General features: G+C 42.1%; 1 protein-coding gene across 1 annotated transcript; it reads left to right on the forward strand.

Annotated features, from left to right (window-relative positions):
• Positions 1 to 469: 469 nt before the first annotated feature.
• vwc2 (von Willebrand factor C domain containing 2) lies at positions 470 to 24,907 on the forward strand. Its single transcript, XM_005735070.1, has 4 exons — positions 470 to 850; positions 9,864 to 10,584; positions 11,984 to 12,113; positions 24,105 to 24,907. Exons 2-4 carry the CDS (start codon positions 9,943 to 9,945, stop codon positions 24,254 to 24,256), a joined length of 924 nt encoding a protein of 307 aa, XP_005735127.1. The 5' UTR covers positions 470 to 850; positions 9,864 to 9,942; the 3' UTR covers positions 24,257 to 24,907.
• The last annotated feature ends 2,114 nt before the right edge of the window (positions 24,908 to 27,021 follow it).

Genomic DNA, 27,021 nt, shown 5'->3' on the forward strand with positions numbered 1-27,021 from the left:
GGCAACAATAAATAATGACTAACTAATGTGAAATAATGTCTTAAACCATTTAAGACCTTTTTGGTAATGAAACAGGCAAATTAACAATAAAACGGAATCTCTATGGATTACATGACTATGTGGCACTGATGAACAGCGGGCTGTTGAGGGGATGCAATTCACAGCTTCAGTTAAGATAAATCAGGTAAGAGGAGGAATCTTGGCCGCACACACACACAAAACATCTTTATGCAACAATTAATCAGAATCTTACATCAGGTGCTTTAGTCTTTTTCTCTTCTGGCACCAAATTACCCCCAAAGACCAAAGTGCGCCATGGAAAACGACTCCCTAATTCCAGATAATTAGGTAAAGTCGTTAATCACAGCAGCGAGTGAACCTTCTGAACCGACCTGTGAAACATCCATCGGGCTCACTAATTGACTGCCTGTTGTCTTGGAGCCATATTTAACTGCTCCATCTAGCGGTCTCTCGGCTGAACGTGACGTCGGAGCGCTGCTGCCTCTCTTCTCTCCCCCATTTATTAAATTATTTAATTTTTTTTTTGTCACCGTGAGAAATAAAGTGCCAGTGTAGGGCAGCAACATCAGTAGCGCTTTGAAACCGTGGCTGTTCGCCGCAGACGGAGCGCTCTCACTCACTGCGCCGATGAAAGTTGAGCGCAGCACGCTGATGACCTGCGAGCTTCCTCCGGGGAAACTGTGCATTTGACTGGCTTAACGAGCGCCTGTTCCCATCTCTACACTACACATCATTTGTTGCTGTCTTGAGCTCCGCTGTCCAGCAGGCTGAAGGCTGTGTGTTTGAACCCAGCGCACTCACGGATACGGACTCACTCCGAGGATCACAGGTGAATAAGGATGCATCAGTGTTCCTGTGTGGAGGTTTTTTCTTCTTCTCTTATTTGCTTGTCTTAAATTGCTTGAACGCTCGGGCTTCAGATCAACTTAGTTGACTGTGAATAGGCTAATTTATGTTTTCTGCTCTAATGTTCTTTTGCATTTCCTTGATGTTCCCACTCTCTGTGTCACAGTAAAGCCACCGTGCATGCATTTAATTGCACCTATCACCTAATCCCATGCAAATTAGCTTGATTGGAGAAAACTAACGCAGATTGTCGCAACCTACTGTTGCACCTGTGGCTGTTATTGTAAGTTCATTATGTGTTTTTTTAAATATGTAATATAGGACTGAGGATTTTCTAAGAGAGGTTTCAGACTCTGCTCACACACTTAGGGGTGCACCATCCAGTCAGCACAGCCTTTACCAGCAGAGCCGAGCCGAGCCGAGCCGAGCAGGCAGCCGAAACCCACAATCCAATGTATTCATTATTTAATATATTCATAGTATCCAGAAAAGTAGGGGGTAGGGTCTCAGGATTCTATATGTTTTGTGATACTGTAGGCTTGTTGTTGTTATTGTTATTATTTGGTAAATTCTGTTCTGATTTGTTCATTTTTTTTATTGAAATGCTAGTTCCGTTTTGGGTGTGTTCCAGCTGCATACCCATCACTGTCATCATCATCATCATCATCATCATCATCATCACTTCTCTTTGTTCTTATTGAGAAACACACAAAAAACAGCTTTTTAAATTCTCTTTTCCTTAATATAGTTCCAGCCTCAGACTTTCCCTAGTTGGCTTTGTTGCAAGAGCAAACCACTTACCTTCTTGCACTGCATATAACCTTAAAGCCTGTATGACAGTTTTGCAAGGGCTGTTGGTTTGCATGTTTAGGCAAACTTTCTTCTGATTTGGGTCACTAGTAAGATTTACAGTCAGAGGACAAAATTCAATTAGACAGCCCTGCAGCAATCTTTACTCACTGGCAGATGGCTTTATGCTCTTGGATCCTGCCTTAGTGTCCCTTATTGCTCTAATTGGATTTCATCATTTCACACTGTTTATCTGTATGAAAATGAATTTTAAAACGCAGCATCATTAATTCAATACTCTCTCAGCCCTGTCAGATCCAAGCCCACAAGTCACCACCGCCTAAGCATTTCACATCTCATCCCCTGCGATGGGCTTTGTCATAAATTGAAGCAGACCTCAGAGTAAATTGTTATGTTGATGGCATGTTGGGTTGTTGGAGGAGTCTAACTAGGAGAATCTGTAATCTGTGTGCAATAAATGAAGTGCATGCAGTGGCGAGGGCATATTTGTCTGTCTGAGTTTATTCTAGCCCTGAGGAGATGGTTTTCCTCTCAATGACATCCACTTTGATTTTACATAGGGACATTCGCAGGAGTTGCATTCCCCAAGACAATGTGAATATGATGTTTGCTTATCTGGTAGTGCTGCTTGTCAGACATACATTGTGTACTATACCAGCCTTACACAGAGAACGAAACAAAAAAGGGTGCTGATACTGTAGTCTCGCCACTGCTGCATCCCTTTCCCATCGCTTTCTGTCACCGTGAAGCGTTTCACTGGGATCAGATTTGCAAATTGTCCTATTTATTCTTTTAAATACCACTCCTATTAATTAAGATTAAATGCTAATTAGAAACAAACAGCTTAGTTGGGGTGTAGAAAATTTCTGGAGATGAGCGAGCTGCCTCAGTACATTTGACCCTATTTATAGCGTTATTGCGAGACTGAACAGCCATCAACCGCCCTAACTGAGTGACATCTAAGAAGAAAGTAATAGGGAGGTCAGCCTTTACACAACTCAAGCGCCACGGTTTGTGTTATTGAAACCTTGCCAGTTCAATTTATATGAATAATAGTATCGTATTTGTCAAGGTGGAGCTAAAAATTGCACTCAGATCTCAGGTTGTTGTGGCAGGACTTATCGTCCATATTCGCTCTGCTGTGTAATGAAAACGACAATAATTTATGAGTCATGAATCAATGCGATGGTGAGCTTCACTGAAGCGTGAAGCTGCAGCTAGGCTGAATCCCGTCTTGATTAATCATTGTTGCTGCACCTCAGTGGTCAAACCTACTATGTTCGGTTGCCTGAGATGTAAACAAAACTCTGGCCTTTGACAGAGGGGATTTATAACTTCAGCGACGATAATGACTGAACTGGTGCTGGTGCCAAACACCGAGGCTGGATGTTGAGTCCGTTCACTCCGGCGCAGGAAGCCACAGAAATATTTAAATGTCAGATGGAAGTGGAAGCATGGTCGGTCCTCAAAAGTAATAGCACGGGGACCGGCAGGAGTTAGATTTGCAATTTTAATGGTTGGAGCAGAATAACAAAATGCAATTGTATTATCAAGGGATAATTATAGTGGCATGCAGAAGGTTGGTCCACATTTCTGCAACAGTGAACAGTTAAGTGAGTAGAAAATGAAGTGAACTCCAAAAAGGGAAAAACTATTTCAACATTTGGAGATAGATTTGTCTGTCATTTCTATTGTGTAGAACTGCAGAGTGTGAAAACAGGAAAGGTGTGTGCCTCATTCACACAAGCACCTTTTCCCCCTATGCTGAAATGCTTTCTATCTAATATGTACACACATTGGCAATATAATGAATGCATTGGCAGCAACTCGGGGTTCAGTATCTTGCCCACCGAGTATACTTTGCCATGCAGACTTGAGGACCCAGGGCTTGAACCATCAACCTTTCAATTTAATAGTTCTGCCACATGAGCCACAGCTACTACCCCCAGTCTTTCCTAACCTTGGATTATCTTTTCCAAGGCTTTTTCACACTTGTCATAATGAAACACCATATTGGAAGTTTCAAAGTTTTATAAATACTCCGACTTCTTCTTCAGCTTGTGTCAAAGAATCCTGCACCCAAACAGCACTCTACCTACAAAGCAAGGGACTGCTATGAGGGGAAGGCATTCAGGGAGCTCTTTGCTCAGTTCGTTAGGAAGATGAAAGCTAACGGGAGTGGTGGAGATCAAGTTGAGGTCTGGAAGACCAAGACAATGTTCAGAGACAGCCGCCACCTGGATTGCAAGAAAGGCAAAACACAGATGTGTTTGAGGTAGATTTCACAGAAAAAAAAAGAAGAATTCATGAAAAGAAGACTTCTTCAACTTCACAGAGGTGTATAGGTCGTGCTTTGGGCTTTTGTTGCAGCCAGCGGAATAGGGAGCATTTCACCGGCAGAGGGAAGAATAGATTCAATTAAATACCTGCAAACTCTAGAAGCATCACAGTTTGAGTCTGTAAAAAAAGATGAGAAGATGAGACGAGGCTGGCTTCTACATCGGGGCAATGATCCTGAACACACCTTAAAATTCAGAGTCAAATACGAAAAGAAACTAAAGACTGTTTGTTTTTTTTTTCCCATGGCTCTGATAGTCTGTCGGCCTAAATGCCATGAAAAATCTGTGGCCAAACCTCAAAAGAACACAGAAGTTGAAGCTTTTGCAAGAATATTGAACAAATTCAGAGTAAATAAATAAATGACTCTTAACTTCTACAGCAAGTTGTGTTAATGCCAAAAGATTAGCTATTAAGCACTGACCATGCCGGGTGCCCAGCAGGGTGCCCAGCTGTTTCCTCGTTTCTTGATTTTCTCACTCTAACTTTATTCCTAGTGGAAATTAGGACATCTTTTATTCATTTAACTGTACTAACAGAAATTTTCAAGAGGGCAGGCGTTTGCATGTCCCTGTAAAATTCCCTTCAGTTAGATAGACACAAATCCAAGGTTACATCCTCTGTGTATATGGTAATTGTTGCTAACTGCATGCAGAGAATCGAAGGATAGAGCTATATGAAGGCATATCAGGTGAAGTTTGGGGTGGACGAGGGGAAAACAATCTGTAACATACAGTAAGGCAATTCCCATTCTTTTAATATGGACATGCTGATATGCATCCATCTCTTACATCTTCTTAGTACCCTGGAATTAAATTTTGGGCTAGCACTTAGTATCTATAAATTTGATCTAATTTATCCAGAGAAAATCAAATTATTTAGTATTTTTCCCAGGAAAAATATAGGTGGAAAAAACAACAGGCTGCTTTCGAAGGCACAGTCGAAACAAATAGCGTAATAAATAATAAATTATAATAAAAACGCGCAATATTTAATGGCAAGTTTCATGTACTGTGATGTAGCTATGATCAGTGAAAGTGCATTACAACAGGAGAACACTGTCAGTGCTTTTCTTCTTGACCTATGTATTGCCTGGTTGCAGAATATTAATAATTGCATATGTTCTCCCTTAAATATGTTATTTGACCTTATTAAAAACCAATTTGCAGGAAAGTATTAAGGCAGAGCCCTTCCTCTGCTCTAAGCTGGGTATAATGAAGGTGACAAAACACAGGAATGTCCATAAAACAGTGTTGATATAGCAAGCAAGGAAATATTAAATAAGATATGAATATTTAATAGGTTACATCAGCCATGCAAACAGAAATAATTACATTTTATGTGCAGTGAAGTCATTTGCAGACAGTACATTAACCTACAAAGTGACATGAATAATGTTTGGGAATGGCTAAACCCATGAGACATCTAACTCCCTTAGACTTATATTAGCCATTAAAACAAATCCAAAGACATTTATCTGGGATTTGGATGGTGTAGTGCAATATGAAATGTATTGACAAGACAGCCACATTTTTCTATAGTAGTGCATGATTTATAGCGCATGTGTTGCAGGAATTTAGAGACCCGAATCTGTTTTTATACTAATGAATGCAATGTTGTATTTCACGGGAAATCTGCTTCCTTTGCTGTCAGTTTCCAGCAGAGGTCTTCCTGCTGTTCAGCCTGTCAGGCCTGAGGTTTGAACCGACAACTTTCACATCGCTGTCTGAAAGCCGGCCGACCATAACCTGCTTTAAAGTCCCAGTCATTAAACTTTAATACAATATGACCACTCCAGAGACGTTTTAGTCTTATATTTGAGATATATATTGTATTCCCGGGGTGTGTGGTTTGTTCTCCTGGAGTCTGTTTGCATCATTATTTATTAATCAAAAATTGGACGACCGTCAGATCAAGTCTCAGCACAACAGCAAAGATAAGCTTCTGTTTTTTTATTGGCATTATTATGATGCATGTGTTAGTGTAACTGTTTTGGTCCAAGGCACTGTAATATAATACAAACTGCATGTCTGGGGATTTGAACTTTTCTCATACATATTTCTTGTTTAACTGACTTAAAAAAAAGTCTTTGCCTAGACCTTAATCTCATTTTAGCACCTTATGTCACTTAATAATTGCTTGCACCACTTCACTTGGCACAGTACAGAATCCTGCCACTTGCCAAAGCGATTTAAAAAAAAAAAGGGGGGGGAAATGCGCATCCACTAGACTCTGTGTGGTTCAAAAAGTGACTGCTCTCCCATAAAAACAAAAATATATACACATAAACACACCTAATTTTCCATCAAGTGTTTGTTTTCCAGCGATAAGTATTTGCTGTTAATTGGAGAGTTGCTTTTCCACTTACAAAGCTGAATTTCCTTCTTTATTTTGCTCAGAAGTGGGTGTTCTGAAGTGTCACACGTGTGAATGAACTCACTGATACCAGCTTATATAATCTCTGGTATGCTTTTGATTGATGGCTGCAGCCGGTAGTTAGCATAAATCTGAGATGTGCTTTGAGGTCACACCTGTGCAGGGTTTGTGACCGAGCGCAAGAGCGCTGTTGTTACCTCGGCAGGCAAAAACACAGACTTGCTACATCACAATTAGTTCCCTAAAGAGACTATGGTTGCAGCGTGAAAGACACTAGGTGATTAATGCGAATAATTTATGTAATATTCAATGCTGTATTCTGCAGCGACATGTGGACTGACACTGTATTGTATGTTCATGTCACTTCTTAGTTGTGTTTTTTCTCTTCCTGCCAGAACGTCTTAGCGAGCACTGAAGATAGAGCAGTGAAGCAAAAAACCCAGAATTCTTTGCAGAGCTGTAGGCCAAAGATAAATCCATGACCTTTCAGCAAATAGCTTATATGCAACATTATAAATATAAAAAACACTTGCCATCACTTGAACCTGAGGAGTGGTAATGAAGAAGTATCCACAAAGGCATCTTGAACAGTGAAAATGTTTTCAGTGTTTTCAATCCAGTCTGTAAATCTTCCTGACATTTGGCACACATTATGCTGTGTGCTGGAGAATTAATTAGATAGACATTTGGAAAAGATGTGATCTGTATGAAAATGGCAAGATGGCATAAGGATAAGGCTAATGGATGTAGGCAACAATTTGATTTGCCGATGCTGGGAATCTGCATAATTTTGATTTTTGATTCTTGATTTTTGTAATCTGGTCCATTAACCCTAAAATGCAGCTGTGTTGAATGCACAAATGTACCATTGTATTGGTTTTTATGGCTGTTTTAATGGTATATCAGTACAGAATCTCAGAGATATATAGATATACTGAAGAAGATACTGCAACAATTTGAAAAGATGAGACTTTGTGGAAAACATTTAAAAAAACAAAACCCAAACACTTTGCAATGTCTTTGCTTCCAGTTTTGACTTCTTCGCTTCCTATATCAGCGCTGATGTGGCGGCACTGTCTGAGTGGTGACCCCTATCGTACAGGAGAATAATGCACCTTAACAGCAAGCATAAATAGAAGTGACTGTGTGATAATGTTGCAGCAGCATGCAAAGCACAGTCGGCAGTCCAAAGATCTGCATGGGGTTAGGTTAATTGGTGATTCTAAATCGGTCATAGGTGTGAGCATGAACGATTGTCTCTCACTCTGTGTTGGCCCCGTGAGAGAGTAGCGACCTGCCCAGACTGTGCCCGACCTTTTACCCTATGACAGCTGGGACAGGCTCCAGCCCCACTGTGATCCTAAACTGGCTAACCGGAAACGGATGGATGGGAAAGACATGATGTTTTTGTACATATTGGTCCCAATTAGAGTCATGTTGTGTCTGGTGTCAAAACACCAAGATGCTGACGGCTGAAAAGCACTCAGCTTGAGGCTTCACAGACGTCACAGTGGTTACGGTTGTCTTACATCTACAGCCTATTCACAGGACACAAACACAAACTGTTATTTCATGGCACTTAACCAAGTGCACCTTTTCGCATTGCGTGCCCGCTTAAAGGTTATAAAATGCACCGCATCTTCTTGTTACGCTGCACAGATGAAGTTTAGTAAGTCACAACGCTGACGTTTTCATTACAAATTTGCCACATTTGTGCGAAGTGACAGTGAGAGTTACACAAACTCGAGCAACTTTTACGTAATGAGAAAAGAGAGAACGCCTGCGAGACACGACACCCACATGACTCATTACCAGCTTGTTCACACACCGTACCGACCGCGTTACCTTTGGAATTAACTTGTTGCCGGTTATCCGTGGGAGCTGTTGACAGTGAAGGGCAAATATAGATCTATTGGCATCCTTGTGTCCTTTAACATGATGTTATGGATGAGGTTCTGCTCCCGAATGCCAGCAAAGCCTGAGGGCCACCCAGAGCTCAGTCTGGATGGAGAGCACAACAGCAAAAACCAGCAGCGGTGTTAATGTGACAGCCAGTAGCAGCTGTTAAGGTGGAGAGGTGAGACTGAAAAAAGCCAAATGAGGTCCTTTTTGCTAATGAGGCCTAGGCATTTCTCTCTCTCTCTCTCTCTCTCTCTCTTTCAGCTGCAACAGTGTTATCGGTATGCACCTCGTTCTGCTTCCTCTCAGTTCCACAGCAGCTCCAAGGATTCAGCCTCAAACATAGCAATTCAGCTAAAACACTACTCAAATACCACTGGTGTGCCAGCAGTCAATTCCAGCATTTTTTTTCCCTTCAGAATGGAGCAGAATTAATGAATATCAAAATGCGTGGCTTAAAACATGCAGACTTTGTTTTCCTCGCAGTAGAATTAATGCGGCTGCTATCTCGGCTGTATGTGTTACCATTTCAGCTCTTCACCTGCTGTTTAGGGCTCCTAAACACTCTGTTGGAAATTAGTTGTGTTCATTGACGCTGACAAACCAATCAATATGGTGAACTATTTCTTAAACAAACGCAGACAGGTCTTAAGTTAATTGTCGAGTCAATCGATGAGGGGTAATCTCACCTTTTCTGTTTAACGAAATAGGCCGCGGATGTCAACTCTTAGACGAGCCCGTCAGACGGAAGCCGAGCATTTGGTGGGAGTAGGGAAATGAATGGAAGTAGGCCACTGAATGCAGCAAAGCATCGTAGCGGGCATTTGAATTTCAAGGCGGTGCGGTAAATCAAGTTAAGCAGGAGACAAAAACAAAAACATTGACTACAGCTTTTCAGAAATTTGCAGTGTGTGCAGCGTCAGCAGTTGATCCTGGGATTTTCCTTAACTTCAGCTGTTGTATATTGACTCCTGGCAGTGCTGAAAACTATAAGGAAAGAGATGTGCTTCTACTTCTGATTTAAAAACAAAAAACAGAGAGACAGAGCTTTAGAGGGAAACTTTTAATGCTCCTCTTTGCAAAAGCTGGCCACTGCAGTCAGCTCTAGCAAAGGAAATTTGTCTTTCCAGACTGATATTATGTTCTATTTTCAAATCAAATCTTCCCTTTGTACAGCTGACTGGGATTCATTTAAGAAAAAAAATCTAGACATTGATCCTGATTCTCCCTAAGAGCTTACGAGCTTACAAGATTCAAGTTGTTGGAGGTTTTTTTGACCATTTTTCTTTTACTTTATCACCGCTGAGCCCGATTGATGCAGGGAAGTGTTACAGTATGAAGCAGCATCGATTTCCTACAACGGCCCCATGAATGCTCCCTGTCCTGATGATCCAATTCACTGATCCTGCAGGCTTGCATCACACTCGGCGGGGTGTTCGACAGACATGATGAAGCAGTGCTCTGAAGTGAATTTCTTGCCCTGTTCTCGAGGCTAAATGAGACAAAAGCCACACCTTGGATAAAAAGTGACAAAATGCCGAGCACATAACCCCAGTTTAATTTTCTCTTTCCAGATGGACTGGCTCACACCTGAGATGTGAAGTGTGTTATGTGAGCCAAGGTGTTTTCCCACCTCGCTGGTGGTGGGGAGAGATGCTGCACTCCGTTGCCATGACAGCAGAAGTTCTCTTTGTTCTTGGGTTCCTGATGATGAGCGGCGCTCTGTGTAATCCTATCGCGACCTTACCGGTGAGCCAAGAGCGTCTGGAAAGGGTGTTGACCCAAGCTAGGGAGGACAAACATCAGGACAAGCAGACTGCAGAGGAGCCGCTGGGATACATGGCCCAGGAACAGCCGCAGGAAATCAATGCTGTAGGGCCCAACAGGACTGCCAGGTCAAACCTCAGCTCTCAGGCGCGAGGATCTAAAGGCGAGAATTCCCAGGAGCTGTGGAGCGAACAGGACAGCCTGAACCAAATAGACGAAGCTCCGACCAGTGACGTCACCCTCTCCCTGGACGCCATCGACGAGTACGCGTACCCAGACTACAGGGGGAAAGGCTGCATGGATGAGAGCGGCTTTGTTTTTGCCATCGGCGAGCAGTTCACCCCGGGCCCTTCAACGTGCCCTTGCCTCTGCACAGATGAAGGCCCTCTGTGCTCCAAGCCAGAATGTCCCAAGGTCCACCCTCGCTGCATCAAAGTGGACACTAGCCAGTGCTGCCCGCAGTGCAAGGAGAAAAAGAACTACTGTGAGTTTCGGGGCAAGATCTATGCTTCGCTAGAAGAGTTTAAGGTGAGCCCATTAACTGCATTCACTCATTTTTGACATGCTCCAACTTGAAAGAAGTGCTGACAGAACACTCCCTCGCCATGAGTGGAGTTTATCACAGGCACTACACAGGAGCTAGTTACCTCGCCTTGCAGCATGCAAGCAGGCAGGCAAATTTATAATGGCAAAGGTCAGCACTTGTCTTTTATTTCCCTTTTTTTCTCCTCTGCACAATGTTACTGGAGGCTGAATTTAGCAGTGCAGCTTCAGCAGAGTGCTTCCATATTTAGTTTGTTGATACACATGATAAAAGTTACAGTTATAGTAGTGTTACAACAGCACAGCGCAGCACACTGCTGCATGTGGGTGTTTGAGGAAGAAGAAATACACTGGTGAGATGGTTGTTTTATCTTCTGACACCACTTTGAAAGGTTCGGCTCAGGACTGCACCACAGTCTCAGCGTTAGGTCTTATTTATCAGCGCCTAATGCTCCTATTTATAATGGATAGTGTCTCACCAGGTGGTTGGGGCTAATATGGGATGCCTTCCTCTAACTCATGTTGTTGCTGACAGCTCTCTGCTGAGCCAAATCTACAGAAAGCCTCTACTGCCACTAGCCGCATACATCAGCCTTTCTGCTGTGTGAAGAGGGGGTGCTTTGAAACTAAGCAACAGGCAGGTTTTAATGCTTGATTGCTGCATTCTGGGGCATTGTGCTAAGTGCTACCTCACTCCATTTTCACAGTGGAGTGCCATGCGGAGGCGCAAGCCTCTGCAATCTACAGCAATGCTGGAATTAACCTTTGCTCTCTTGTTAAGACTACATGTATATGACTTTATACATGCAGCTGCTAAACTGAGCTTTGCATGGACACTGTAGGCTGCAGGCTAAATGTAATTCAAAGTGCGCTCTGCCTTTGTGCTACATTTGCTGTACTTTGAGATATACAGGAACGCTCGGATAACTCAGTAATTCCTGACTCTGATCACGCGGCGAGAAAATTGGAAGCATCTTCCTTCTTGTTTCCCATTCCTATTGATTTCTCCATATCCCCCTGATTCGATTGTGAAGTTCAATTCTCGACTCAGCCCTTTCTAAAATGAGGCATTCATTGGCAATGAAGTTGAGAAAGATGGGGCTTCCCTATAGATGTGGCTTTGTGACACTGAGTGCACACAGTCTTTAAAGGAGGCAGACAGGCAGGCGTGTTTTGTGTGTGCAGGTTGTGTGTGTTTGAGAGACAGAGAGAGCTGCAGAAAGGCAGACAATTGGCTAAACAGACATGAAATAAATGAATCTTAGACAAAGATGGCAAGAAATCAATTAATATGGGAGGAGTTTATGTCACCTGTGTTTACTTGTGCATGTGATGAACTGTTTGTAAGAGCGTTAATTGATGTTTTCTTTTTCTCTGCTATCAGGTGTCTCCGTGTGAGAAGTGCAGGTGTGAGCCGAGCGGAGAGGTGCTGTGCTCTGTGGCAGCCTGCCCACAGACGGAGTGCGTGGACCCGGAGTACGAGCCGGATCAGTGCTGTCCCATCTGCAAGGGTGGTGAGTGGAGATGATGATTTCTTTCAACAAGCCAGTTCATTCCAGTGCAGTTGGTATCCCAGTGGCATTGGGATGAAAGCCCCACTAGTGCCAGTTTTTGCTCAAGGGCACCACAACAGGAGTAGCGAGGTAGCAAAGCATCATTTCGCTGACGCAAAGCAGGCAGCATGCTGCACTGCAGTGTGTGCAGTATCTTGCCACATCGGATCAAATCTGTTTAAATGAAGTCACGGCAAAAAAATATGGCTAATGAGCTCTGAGTCGTGGCCTGTTTTTGTGTAAATATTACTTTTTTCTCTGCGTCATTCTTAATGTCATTTCGAGAGTCGTTTGATTGATTCTGTAGCATATGTTCCAAATCCGTCTACTGTCTGGTACTGAGATTTGAGATACGCTTGCATTTTTTGCTGCTTCTGCTGTTGTTGGGGGGGGCGGGGGGGTGGAGTTTATGATCCCGTTGGTTTGAGAGCTTCGGCCTGCCTGAGAAGAAGGAATTCTGCAGCTCAGAGTCAATTATATGAAGTTGTTTCCGATGATTCCAGACAGCATGTCCTAGATTATGCCCCCTTGTTTTCTTGGCGTGACTCTAATGCAACATGGCAATGTCAGCAACATTGCTTCCTTCAGCAAAAAGAATGATGACTTGCGATATGTATCTCTGACTTGGAATCTTAAAGCGGCGCAGGCTGTCTGCTATAAACAAGAGCAAACAATCTGCATGTGGAAAACAGAACCCGCTGCATGTGAAAGTGCTTCGTCTGTATGAACCGCTTACAAGGTGACAAGCGCTGCTGGTAGTGTCTTTTTTTTTTTCCGGGTAAAACTGCAAGTGAGATATTTTGATTTTCCGGGCGTCTGTTGGAACTTTTTACACATTAAATGCCAAATGGGAAAATTAGAAGTCGATTTGAAACAGATGATCAGATGATGATGAATGAATTTGGCTTAAATGAACAAAACACACACACGCACAAAAACACCTCTTCTTCAGCATATGTCTGCCATCGGTTCATTATCATCGCACCCAGAATATCACATTAGCATTAGTCATGTATCATTTTAAACTCTGGAAGTATTATAGACATTAGAATTTGCATGTAATGAATGTTCATGACTAGTCATCAATCAGAGATCGTCCCGCTCAAATGAGAAGCCTGTCTCACAACCTTCCAGTGGTAGCAAGTTGAAAAAGATTGGTAGTCATAGAGCGTCGCTCGCTTTATTAATATTTGGCTGCTGTAATCTTGGGGAGTACATGTTGGTCCTTTGTTCTTCCATATTTATTTATTTATTTATTTATTTTTGCTGTACACCCACATTTTATATATATGCACATATTGATCATGCTGAAAGTGCTTTTTGGGCAGTTTTGGGCAGTGCTCCATAATTTCCCCCCTGTGAAATGCCCAGTGGATTAGCTGGGCCACATTTGTAGGCACGGCAGTCCAGGAGACGAATGTAGAGCCCGTACAGTATGCACAGAGATGTGGCAGATTGAAGAGAGCGGGCATTTGTATTCTCAAGTATCCCCAAATCCACGTGCTCGTTCACCCGATAAGGATTTTCAGTTTTAGGTTGACGTCAGTCCCTATTACCATAAGATTACCACACATTACCTTTCAATGAATGCGGCTTGCTATGCAAGAGATGACACGTTATCTGGCCACAGCTAATACCGTCGCGAGGAATACTGTAGCCCATGGGGATTGTGTGGTTAAAAGTGTTAACTACTCAGCCTGCAAAAACAGTAGGGCACGTCTTCTGTGGCGTTGTTAGAGCTTCCTAAATTGATGACCCTAATAACATCATCAAGTTAATCTCAGCTTGGGCTGGGAGATTTTATATTTTAGCCAACTGACACCCTCTAGAGCTGAAAAATGAAGCCAGTGTAGAAGTTTCGCTCTTTGTCAGGGGCAAGGCTGATGCTGTTTCCTCAATGCAGCCATTGCCGGAAATTATAGAGGGTACAAGAAGGACTGGGAATCCTTTTTTATGGGGGAAAACAAACTTGTCCTGCTCAATACATCATTGTCAATATTAAATAACAAAATGCAATAAAAGTGCTAATAATAGAGGTGATATAACAGATTTTTTTTTAATGACTGCCCGTTGTTTCCTGATGTGAGATTATTTTTTCTTCTACCCAACAATGAAATAAAACATATTTATGATTGTAACCAGACTGCATTTGGTTTGCAGTTGTGCTCTTTTCTTATGGACAGCTGCATCTCCTCATGCATGATTATGGAGGCAGGAGGTCTGCTCACAGTTATTTGCATATTGTGATTTATGTCTTGTTTGTAACCCCGTGACACACCATTTTAAAAAGTCCAGGAAACACCCATGCTCCTTAAAGTTAATGCTATCAGCTCAAATGTCTAACTTTGATAGTTATATATGTTTAAAGGCGTGACTGATTTGAGTGGCACGTGTGCGCGGACCCACGCACACGCAGTGTTGCTGCTAGACATCACCTCGGCTAATTGGAGGCACTCTACTGGACCTCTTGATCTGTAATTATCTGACAAATAATACGGCTTGTTGTGTGGTTAATTATACCAACAGACTATCCAAGATGTCTGTGCTCCAGTTTTTTTTGTTTGTTTTTTTGAGTGTGATTCTGTACTGATGTATTTCACATGTACAATTATGCATGCAGCTTGCAAACCAAGCTAAATGGTGTTAAAGAACACCTTTTTCACTTATAACTTCCAAAAGAAAGTGATATCTTTGAAACACTAGTCTAATCTGCAAACAGTGATTGATGGGCAGCTAAGTGCATCTTTTATGTGTAGTCTGTTGCCCTTTAACTTGGGGAAAATTTGTTTTCTTTAACCATATTTAAGAGTTTTCCAGTGGGGGAGTACCTGCTGGTTCTGGAAGCATTATTTCTCCACTCTTAAAAACGTTAATGAAGCCCTCGGTGTGCTTCCACAGAGAAACACAGGAGCCTGCTGCTTGATTTAACATTACAATTATTTGTGTGCTCAGCTGGAAATCTGGTTACACTTGTGCACCATATATTCTGAATTACACCCAAATTGGCCAAAAGTTCAGAGCGATCTGTTTTTACCAAACGCTGTTATGTTTAGCTCTGACGATGATGATGCTCAATTTTCAGCTTAGTGACTGGATGTTTCATCTCGAAATGCGACCAGTGATTTCTCCCACCAGTCGTTTTACGATCAAAGGTCGTTGCTTTTGTACCGATGATTCAGTGATTCATTCATCATGAATGTCCAAACCATTTGTCGGCTGCGTAAAGCCACTCGTTATGTTGTTTAACTAGAAACTGAATTGAATCTGCGAAGAAACATGAGAACCCAAAATTGCTTCCTCCACTTTTGGGCGCAATGAGACTCTGCTCAGTTCCATTATGGAAATCTGGACTTTCCTGTCTGTGTTCCTTAATATAGTGAAGTGAAGGACTAAATGACCAGAGTGCTCTTTTAAACTTGTCTCAAATACTTGTTTTCATGCATATACCTTTATGACATTTAGCTAAAAGTAGAAGCCTCGTCATCGTCATGCAGCGTCTGTCAGCCTGCTCTCAAACTCCTTTAGGGAGCATAATCTGCAGGAGCACAGTGATATTTATGAGAATACAGAAATAGGCTTTGGCAACATTTACGCCTCATTTGTGCAGCAGTCGGGCTGCTGTGCTTTTTTTGTTTTTAACTCTAGCAGGTACACTTTTTATGTATTTTTAGGATCGTGCCAATAATTTACACTTCCTTCCTCACTTTTGCTCTGCCTCCTGCTGGTGTTTTCGCATGTTCACGATAGCTGTGAACATTAGAGCCCAAAGTGTTAATTGACACAGAATCGAGAGTCTGGTATCAGTGTGTGTTTAACAACTTCTTATTGGACGGGGAATCATTTTTGGCTCGTGATTTTGCGACCACGGCTGACGGGGTTGCGGCTGTGCAAACAGGAGGCGTGAGCACTCGACAAACAAACACCAGATATCTTTTGTGAAAGTCTGACTCTGCGCGCTACGCCATCCGCTCCCAGAAAATTAAGATCTCTGTCAGGAACTAATACAAAAATACCCCCAAAAGATGCATCTCTTTGTGGACTTAATTGGACTTGACAACAAAGAACAATAAAAATGTGAAAAATTAACTGGGGGACATCTTATTAAATAATTGGAGGCTATACTAATTAGATGTAAACAGAAGTAAATGAGACATCACTCCAAATGACACCACTGATCTTCCCTTCAGCTCCTCTCAATATCAAAACGATTATCCATCGGATTTCACTTTGTCTTTTATTCATGATGCTTCTTAGCCAGGTATTGCAGGCGCCATCATTTAGATGACGAGGATCATCGATTGTCAGCTCCCATCTTGTCGCTGTTGATCATGCAGCGCTCAATATGAGACAGCGCCGAAGAGGTGGCTCCGTGATAAAATACAGATGATGTAAAAAGGAAGAAAAAAAAAAGAAGGGGGCGGGGGGGGATGGTAGAGGTCGTCGACGGAGAGTTCCTCCTCTGGTTCTGTTGTTTGTCGTGTCTACAGATGTTGTTTGAGTTGTGGGCAGATGTTAAGACCTCCCAGGTTCCGCGGTGCATCCGAAGTGTCACATCAAAGCTCGGGCTCATTAATGAGAAAGAATTAAACACTCACCCAGATGACACCAAACGGGGAAGGAGGCTGGTGGTGTGCACAGGAAAGTTTTTTTGTTTTTAGAAAAAAGCACCGAAGAGAAGTGAAAATGAAAGAAAGATTAAAATCTGTAGAGATAAAAAAAAACCCTCAGATGTGGTTTCTCGTTCAACAAGTAATCCCTCCTGTCTTTTACCTTCATTCCCCAGCAAACAGCCACTTCGCCTCTTTACCATTTTCCTCACTATTGATAAAAATACAACGAGGTATTTCAATGTTTGATAAGTTCATCAATTATGCACAGGCATTATCTTGGCCTTTTCAGGCATGCAAAATCAATGCTTATGGCAGAGCACCCTGCCTCAGATGTGTTATTCACCCTGTATGCTAGGAGACACTCGGGGAAGAGCCAGGGGAGGAAGATGAAAGTAAGAGGTATCACTAACATCCACCCCAGACATTTGTTCATGAATATCAAAGAACAGCTGTGAATGGGGGCAGGTTCTCATCATTTTTCACTCATTATCTTAAAGCAGTGGAACATATTGCAATTAAATGGTCTCATAGCCCTCAAAAGTTTGTGACCATCATTCGCTCTATGCCATAAAGTTTAATTAAACAGCATCGATTCATGCAAAGAACATCTAGTCAATGCGAGCTGAAGGGGGAAAACATGTTTTCTATACTCTAAGCTGGAGTCTGTCTTTTTTCTCCCTTTTTTAGTTTTTTTCCTCCTGCCAATATGTTTTGACGTGTTGCTTTCCTTTTCTTGGACATATTGGTAAAGACGTGGCGCTTTCCGTTCTTGCAGATTCTGAGCCAAGTTTTCTCTCACTGCATCTGCTTTTGAAGAACGCTTAGAGGAAAAAAAAAATCAATGCAGGAGAAGTCGCTCTCGTCTGCACCTCAGCCGTGGCTCCCCTCCCTCTTGTCCTTTGCTCTTGCAGGGTATTGCCTTGGCAACGCACGAGGAAACAAGTGGTGCTCTCCAAGACTCAGACATTAGGGTCAACACTAATCTGGAAGGGGGGGTGTGATAAACAGTATGAACCGGAGCCAAAATCACTTCAAATAGAGCAGCACGAGACACGGTAGCCTGGTTGCCAAGAGGGATACGGGCTCATTTAAACTAAGAAAGGCATGATTCATAGACGGGCCTTTTAAAAAAACAGACATCAAAAAACACATGAGACAAAAGGGAAATTGTTTGTATGGATATAAAATGGTCTGGTTTGTCCATTTAAAGCATCCCCCGTTTCACCCTGATGCCACAGATAGGGACCAGTGCAGCTAACAGAGCTAGTTTCAGTCAATGAATGCAAAAATAATGCTGCTTCATTACTGACTGTTTGCTAAGCCCCTTAGGCTAATGTTGGTACACTTATCAAACACTCCTCACACCATAATGTAGCTTACAGTAATAACTGTGACTAATTTATCATTGAAATTCCAGTAGCATTTCAGCATGTACAGCGATGGATTTCTCGCAGAAGAAAGTAAAAGCAGGCTCTTGGAGAAAGCTACTGTAAGTGTATGAAATATGCACACACATCATATGAGGGTAAAAAAAAATAAGTGAGGCTGAAACTGTTCATCCAAGAATTTTTTTTTTATTTTGAAAAAAGGGAAAAGTAAATTAAACCGTAATGAGAAACTTATCGGTCGATGTTTCCTTTTTTCTGTTACATGAGAAAGAATTTAAAAAATGGGGAATACCTGATGAGTTGGAGTATCTAACACCAATCTAGCTGCACTTGCTGGAGTGTGAACTTTCCCAAACCGAATGACGAGCATGAGAACATTATTCTAATTTCACACATTGGCTCCCACGCTGTGGCTGTTCCAGATAATTTTCTAACGTAACCTGTAACCTCACATGATAATAAAGCTAATGGCATACTCCTCACGTTTGGAAAGGACACAAGACTACTACTGATCCCAGTCTAACATACACACTAACGCTTATGTTTTTAGTCTTTGCAAGGCTACTTAGAAGGTAGCAGTGACCTCTAAGTTTTACCCTACAGAGTGTGGCATTTATTAGAGCCTCGTATGTGCAGAGGAATCCAAAGCTTTCCTTATTACACGACAAACAAAATGACATCCAGCAACAGACTTTATGGGTAGTATTTGTTGTTATAAATAATGTCATGAGGAAATCAAGATTAATGCATGCACTGGTTTAATTTTTTAGGCAAACGTGGAATTACATGCAGGGCATTTTGCATCTGCTCTAATAAGCTAATCAATCCACAAAAGGTTTAGTTTTTTCTTTCCCCCCCTTTTTGTTTAATTTTTTTTGCTGGACCACAACATTTTTATTATTTAAAGGCCATTTTCTTTCCCATTACTGGACTTTGAGTTATTACAGTAGCGAAAGGTCGCAATAATGACGATAATAGTTAGTCGCATTATAGTACTACTGGGTCACTGAATGCTTTTCGGCTTTGGTCTGCTTGTTAAGTGTTATTTTCTACATTTTCTCCTGAATAAAAGTCCATTTTAATGTGACTCGAAAATACATTCTCAGTACAGGAAAAAACCCCATAGAGGAACAAAACGATACAAAAACATGTTCTCGGCCTGATGCCAGACCTTTAAACACGCTGTTTTTTTTTTAAAGGATTATGTAAATGAAGGTCTTGCAGCAAAGACTGTCACCTGGACACTGCTGTGATGGCTCCCGAGGCTCCTTTCTTTAAAGGACATTGGTCACGACAGTCGAGCTGCTCGAGTGCAGCTGCGTAGCTTGGCTGCAAAGATCATCTGTGCGCGTACGCGAACCTTCACGCAAGGTGCCACTCCCACAAAACCAAAGAGTCAGCGGCTCTCTAAGCGAGGCGGTTACTTAGAAAACCAGTCTCACCGAGCATCTCTGAGAGAAATTATTCATATTGTTGTGAAATCCCTGCAAAGTCCCCCTCTTTCTGCCCTTACAAAGCAGCCTCGTTTTTATTCTGCATTTATAATGCAAATGTACCCAAGAAATGCATTAAGATGAGTGATTTCGGCTATTCTTCTCTTTCCATTACCTTATAATGCGGCTGTTTTTAACATGTCAGAATTAAGGGGTGCGATCATCAGGATGTGTCCTCGTTTCTCCATCCATTATCTGGCGCAGCTACAGAGCCAAAAGCCACAGGTGCTAATGGCTATCTCTTTCACATGCTTCCCATGCCAACTTCTAACACGCTGCACTGACAGTTTGGGTCCAACTGTTCATGCACATGCACAGTCCATTTGTCTCTGCCTCTTCGGGTGTTTTTCAAAAGCTCTTGTGAAGCCTGATGTGCCCATAAAACCCTTTTTTTTGCCACAGTGAGTGACGGAGAGATGGGGATATATTATATCATACTAATGAAACAATGACAAAAAGGTGGTGTGATATGAATGGCAGAATAATAGGGTGAGAGGAATGAGTAAGCACAGCAGGGCTAAATCCATGCATTAATTAACACAAATGAGTGTCATGCAACTGTCAATGACGGGCTTTAATCCCGGCTCCACGAAGGAAGTGCTTTTGATTAATGCCGCGAAGTGGGAGATTATTTTTCGCATTTTCCCCCCTCTCTCCTAGTACACCCTTGACATATGCATCCCCTTACTGGAGACTCAGTGCTTTAAATGCTACTAATGATGATGAATCAGTAGCGACAGCAGCCCGGGCCACAGGATGAGTTGTTATTCAGATAGCGTGCGCGCGCGCGCGTTCATGTACAGACTTATAAACGTGTTGGGGTTGACATTTTGACAGGCCTCGGCAAACTGTTCACATTGATTGATGCGCAGGCTCGCTCCTTCTGGGCGCTACGTCCAATCAAACGCGGTGGCTGCAGCTGAAAGACTCCCCATTTATCAGCATCTTAATTATACAACAGAGTGGCTCAAGACCTTGTTAGTGTAAGGGAAATAGCCATTGTTATGCTACACCTGTTGTTGTGGAAGCAATTCCCGCAGTGTTTATATTTTGCCGTGCGGCTGGAGAGATAATGGATGATTTATGAGCACTTTTTCTGCAGCCACTAGTCGAGGACGCGGGCACATTCACTAGACAAAAACATTCCCATTACACTTTAGGACCAAAAGAAGGTAATTCTGTCCGATAGGAGGAGGACACTTGTGTTTTTGTATTGTAAGCATGGCAAGTAGATTTCTTTGTACACTGCAGTGTTGCCAGATGGGAAGAAGCACCAAAATGAGTTGGACTACAGCTTTTATTTCCTCTGTCGACTCTCTCGACTAGTTGTTCAGGTCTTAACAACCACTACCTAACATCAAAATTTCCATTAGCGAGAGCCAATTTCCTGCAAAATAGTTAAAAAAAAGAAGAAAAAAAAGATGCAGTCCCTTGGGGTGCACTTCAAAAACCATATTAAACCACTGTGTAACAGTGCTTAATTTGTTTTTATGCACAATTCACAGTCCAGCCTTGAAGTTGCAGAGGAGAGCAGCTGCCTTCAGCCAGACATATGCTTTACAGTGCTTGTGGTTTAGCCAATCTAAGGAGCGTGGAAAGAAATGTAATTGAATACCTCTCATGTGCAAACCATACAAAAATAAAAGACAGGATTCAGTTGAATGCCTTAATTTCAGAATATGACAGTGGATGAGATAATCGTTTGATTCAGGTTGTTGAGAATTCAGTGTAATCTTTATCCTGATGGGAGCTGGGACTGAATCAAAGGGCTGTTCTGCTTAAACCATAAGTGGTCAATCAGTAGTCTGAAGAACATTGTAATGATTTCCCAGGAATGTGTATTTTAAGTGGATTCAAAGCCGGTTGATGATAGATGGCAGAGTGGAAGCTGCATAAATTCCACCTTTAAGAGAAGCGCGAGCCTGAGATCATAAAGGTAAATGTGAAAAGCCTTTCATTTCCTTGCCATCAGAAACGACTCTAGAAATGGTGTTAGCAAATTCTTGATGCTTCTGTAGCCATTATTTTTTTCCGGGCCTCTTATATTCCCATAACAGAACACTATTTTGGGAAACAGTCAATGAAAAGCCCAGACGAGTGAGCCCATTTTCCACTGAGAGAAATGAACTGACGAGCAGCAAATTCATTCTTTTCTTTGACTGACTGCTTTCAGCTTCTCCTGGATGTCACGAAACTGTCTTAAAGCAAAATAAAAAAACAAAAACAAAAAAAAATAACCCAAAAAACCAAAAGACAACCAACTGCACTGAACTCCATCTGGTCAATGCAACAGATATAACATCTAAAATTAGCAGTTTAACAATAACTGAAGTCCTGCCCCACTTTCAAACTGGCATGTGTCCCACTGGCCTTCATTGCACAATGTACTTTTGCACAAAAGGTTTTCTGTCACCAGCCTTTGTGAAAAGCTGAAATATATGGCCAAACAATTCTGCCAGTCCTCCTTTATGACTAATTTATATTTATTCCCATCCAAATAATTATTTGTACATGATACTGAAACTTTGCCCCTCCATAATAGCAACCTACTTCAGCTTGAATTGCACACTGCATTAGAAACATTAGAAAACAATTAAAAAATATGAATGTTAAATGTATAAAATGTATTCAGATTGCATCAGCAAGAGTGACAGTATATCTGATGTATTGTAGAATTGCACCAGCTAAACCACAGTGGAAATAGAGCTGCTGCTCTGTCCTGAGTGGAACTCTGTGTTCTGTGTACTGGAAATAGCCGGGGTTAAATCAGTGCAATTGTTAAGCATGCACATTTGGCAGCGTCAGAATGCAGAGAACAAACTCCGGTGCTGTCGGTGGTTGATGCAGTCGGTGTATGGGATAATTGGTTGGTTGTAGCTGACTAGCTAACTGATGCATAGGTCTGGACTGCATCAGAGCACTGACTGTCTGGCATTAGGCTGTGTCCTCTCTAGTCTTCAGCCATTAACATTATGTTTTCATAATCCCCCTTACCAAAAACACTCAATGCTGGCATTAGCAAAAATATACTCTAAAATATACTCTCCTTTCAGTTCTTCAATGCAAATAATTCATCCGCCAATGAACAACTCAATGCATTAAGGCATATAGACATGGTCAAGACATCCTGCTGAGTGGCAAAGTCATGGTTGTTGGTGCCAGGTGGCCTGATGTAAGTATTTCACAAAGTGCTGATCTGCTGGGATTTTCCCATCTCAGCCATCTCTATGGTTTTCAGAGAATGCCCAGAGAAGAGACAATACACAGCGAGCTGCAGTTCTCTGGTTGAAATCGACTTTTTGGTGCTAGAGGAGAATGGTCAGATGCTTCGAGCTGATAGGAAGACAACAGTGAGTCAAACAACTGCTTGTTACAACCGTAGTATGCAGAAGAACATCTCTGAACAGACAGCACATCAAAGTTTGTGGCTGATGGGCTACAGCAGCAAAGGTCCAGCCTGGTGGTGATGGCGGTGGTAATGGTGTCAGGGATATTTTCTTGGCTCACTTTGAGCATCATTTTAAGACATCGTCCTTCCTGAGTATTGTTGCTGACCCTATCCATCTCTTTACTGCACCACTGTCCATCTTCCGATAGCTCCTTCTGGCAGGACAAAGCTCAAATAATCTCAAACTGGTTTGTTTAACATCACAAATGAGTTCACTGTACTCAAATGGCCTCCACGGGCAGAGCACCTTGGGGATGTGGTAGAAAACGAGGTTCACGTTATGGTTCTACAGCAACCGTGTGATGCTGTCATGTCAGCACTGAGCAAAATATCGGGGAAATTTTTGAATGTAGGGTTTTACATAAAGTAAATGTTCCCAGACGTGAGTGAAAACAATGAAAGTATCTTCATGTTGATGCTTAATGTCACTCACCAGATTCAGGAATTGAAATGAACTGGAGGTCAAGCACCAGTTTACCATCCTATTTCATAAATAGGCCGGCTGACACAGGTGTCTGCGAATTTGAGGAATTTATTACTGATTGAGATCCACTGAGAAGCACAAAAGAACATGACTTTCAGTCGTGTTCGGTCTTTGAACTGCGTGTTCCCCTCACACCAAGCAGAGCCCTTGGCCGCTCAAAAGGCAAAAAAGAACCGACAAGTGCAACCTTAAAATGACTTCTGCACGTACATGAAAGGAATTTTCAGAATTTTAACAATAAATCAATCCCCTTGACTATCATCAAGTTTGTATTCGTTTAATCTGACCACAGCACAGGTCCCACAGCATTGTAAATCAAAGGAACAAAGCAAATCACGCATTTTTCAGGGCTCTCAGTGTGAGTCTGACCTCGATAATGTGACACTGTGCCAACAACACAAAAAGAAACATATTAAAAATGGATGAGCTAAATTTGAAATTCCACTGTGAAAGATTTGAAAAAGCCCTGTTGTCTGTCGTGCCCTGTTTTCCTCTTTATTTATTTCTTTTATGTCTGTACCACCTACAGGGCCAAACTGCTACGCGGACACGGCGGTGATACCGGCTGGCCGAGAGGTGAAGATCGATGAGTGCACAATCTGCTACTGCACATACGAGGAAGGCACGTGGCAGATTGAGCGTCAAGCCACCTGCAGTAAGAACGAGTGCCAGCGGAGCTAGAGACTGGCACGGCGACGAGAGAGGGACATTGGCACGCAACACCAGTGCCGAGCCTCATGCACACTCTCAGCCTTTCACCCAGTCTACCGGGCATCAGGGTCGGACAGCACCCCTCAAGCATTTCAGCATTAATACTGTAGTCACTCCTGTATTACTGAAACGATGCTTTTATGAAAGTTTATAATCCACACACAGAATATCTATTTATCTATGTATTAAATTATTTATGAATATATATATGAAATATAGGAGTCATTAATGCTGAAACAGTGGAAGACTATTTTTTATAGTATCTGTATTTTATTAAGCAATGTATTGGACCAGAGGTCAATAAAACAACAGAATGTATAGAACACACACAGCTGTCTTTGGAGGTGCAAGCCTCAACGTCTCTTAACCCGCGGTGTCATCCGACAAATCTCGACACCCGTCCCTCTACCACCAAAGTGCAGACTAGACTGTGCGCGATTCATTTTGCAGTGCTAGGGTGCAGACTTGCTGTGCAAGACAGCGCAGTGCAGAGTTACAGGCGAACAACAACGAAGAAAGACGAGTAAATTCACGAGGACTCGACTGTTTCCTGATTTCTTTTATCCTTTTTTTCTGGATGTTCAAATGTGCTTTGATTTGAAAGTGCTTTTTTTGTATTTCTCTCGGTACAGTGTGTTCATGTTTCAAATAAATGCCATTCTGTGCTCTGTAAATGCTCCAACGGTACCTGTTTTTTTTATAGCTGTGAGTTTTTATGTTGATGGTGATTTGCATTTACAGACTTGCTACCTGGAAAAAACAAAAAGCTCGCAGTTTCACTTGAATCAACAAATGATTGTCGATGGTTTGTTGTTTGGAATAAATGATCAGAGTATCAGAGGAGCCTTTGAAAGTGACAAATCTTCCCTTTTTAGATGGGAACGTTTTTCGGTTTTGAAGTTCCTGGATGATATCTCTGTGAAAGCTACAGGTAAATATTTAATAAGTTGTCAAAGAGGATATTAAGTTCCTCAGTAATGCAGGGCTTTCATTTCCGGTAGTTATAAGCATCCCAATATAAACATGAGCCCTTGGAAGTGCAGACGCTCCGGAGTTGCCCCTGGATTTCCAACTCCATTAATAAAGCCCAGACTGGACAATTCGATCTCATTGATTCCAATTTGCTTCCAAAATTTGGAAACCGAAAGGTCATCCGACTTGCTGCATATATGCTTTTTTGTTTTTGCCTTCGTTATTTTAGTTTGAAGATTAATCAAACGAATGCAGAGGCGTAAGGGCCAATCAAGCAGCAGATCAAAATGAAGATGAATAATTTAGGTCCAGGTTATGAACACTGAAATGCAGGCTGGCGTAAACGCGTGCATATGTTGTGTTCACGCTTTCGCCTGTCATCTTTTGCATTAGCAGCAAAGCTGTGTCACCCTCTGTGCAGCGTGCTGGCCCCGCTGCAAAACTTTGATCAAGAGGTTGCCAGACAACGATGTTGCATCTCCAGCGGTGAGACGTGCCTGTCAGACAGCCGAAGGGATCGAGGTAAATAAGCCTAAATGCATGTACATGCTACGTGACAGGCTTCTCTCAGAGCAGCGGGGGAGCAGTGGCACAGATCTATTAAGGTTTTCTGGCTGTCTTTAACTCCTCTATTCCTATGACTGTAAGTGTCCTCTCAAATCAGGCTCATTCATTCAAGGAAAGCTGGACTTGCTCTTGTGCATACAAGTGGTAAATGATTGTGGGATTTTTCTTTCCTATACACGAATCCCCCCCACAACACACACACACTCTCTCTTTTCTTCCATTTAGAGGGATTGCTGCCATTTTTATCTGTATAGTCTTTCATTTTACAAGATAATACTCCCTTATGTGTAATTTCCCAAGCAGCTTACCTGCTGTGACTCAGCCTGTAAAGTAATGGCTCCATCACAGGGCCTCTATCAGTTCCCTTGAGCATCTCTGTCCAGGTCATTAACATTCAAGATTCTCTTTAAATCACTTCATATTTCAGCAGTTACTTAAGATCAGATCTGTGTATTGGACAAAAGAATTAGGACTGGGCATAAAGTCTGCTCATCAGAAACGAGGCTGGGTGTTTTACTTTGAAATAAAATTCCCAGAGAAGTAGCCATCTACATTTCTTCAAAGACAGGCCATTAATTGGATACATCTGTTAGAGAAACCCATAAGAGATTAAGCCCGGTCTTCCCAATGCTGTAGCTATGTAATTAGGCTTCTCCCCTGTTCTGGACAATGCACGCTGCTGCGCTGAGATGAAATGTGTTCATATTACAGTAGGTGATGAAATTCATTATTCATTTATAGCAATCGGCTTTCATTTGAAATGAAAGCATCGCGTATTTTGAGAAGCCAACCAAAACTCTCGGTCAGCGAAAGAAAGTTGAAATCTTCATCGGCGTGAAGACGTGACTTTGAGCGCAGCAATGTGGCATAAAATCAAAGAGTTATTGGCTCTTCAGAAGAGATTATGAAATATGTTGTAAACTTAATGACAAATGACACAATCGCTGAGCTGCAGTGTGCTTGACACTTTTGCTTCTACTGTAGGCTAATGAGTAAAATCCTGCAGCATAACACACACCTCTAATTCCTTTAGTCTGTTTTATTAGTTAAGCCATCTCTGTTAATTTTTTTCCATGTTAGCTGTCTGTCCTGGTGGCCAGGAGGAATGCCCTCACTGAAATATGTCCCATTGGTGACTAGTGCTACCAGCGGCTCATATTTTTCACTTATATTATTTTATTATTTATCTGATAGAC

Source organism: Pundamilia nyererei, unplaced genomic scaffold (genome assembly GCF_000239375.1).
Source record: "Pundamilia nyererei isolate P.nyererei 1_Seehausen unplaced genomic scaffold, PunNye1.0 scaffold00062, whole genome shotgun sequence".
Lineage (NCBI taxonomy): Eukaryota > Metazoa > Chordata > Actinopteri > Cichliformes > Cichlidae > Pundamilia > Pundamilia nyererei.

Excerpts from the sequence above, each read along its gene's own strand:
- vwc2 (XM_005735070.1), top strand. The coding sequence starts at position 9,943 with ATGCTGCACTCCGTTGCCATGACAGCAGAAGTTCTCTTTGTTCTTGGG. Across the intron at positions 10,585-11,983 it reads CTTCGCTAGAAGAGTTTAAG|GTGTCTCCGTGTGAGAAGTG; the intron begins GTGAGCCCATTA and ends CTCTGCTATCAG. Across the intron at positions 12,114-24,104 it reads CTGTCCCATCTGCAAGGGTG|GGCCAAACTGCTACGCGGAC; the intron begins GTGAGTGGAGAT and ends TACCACCTACAG.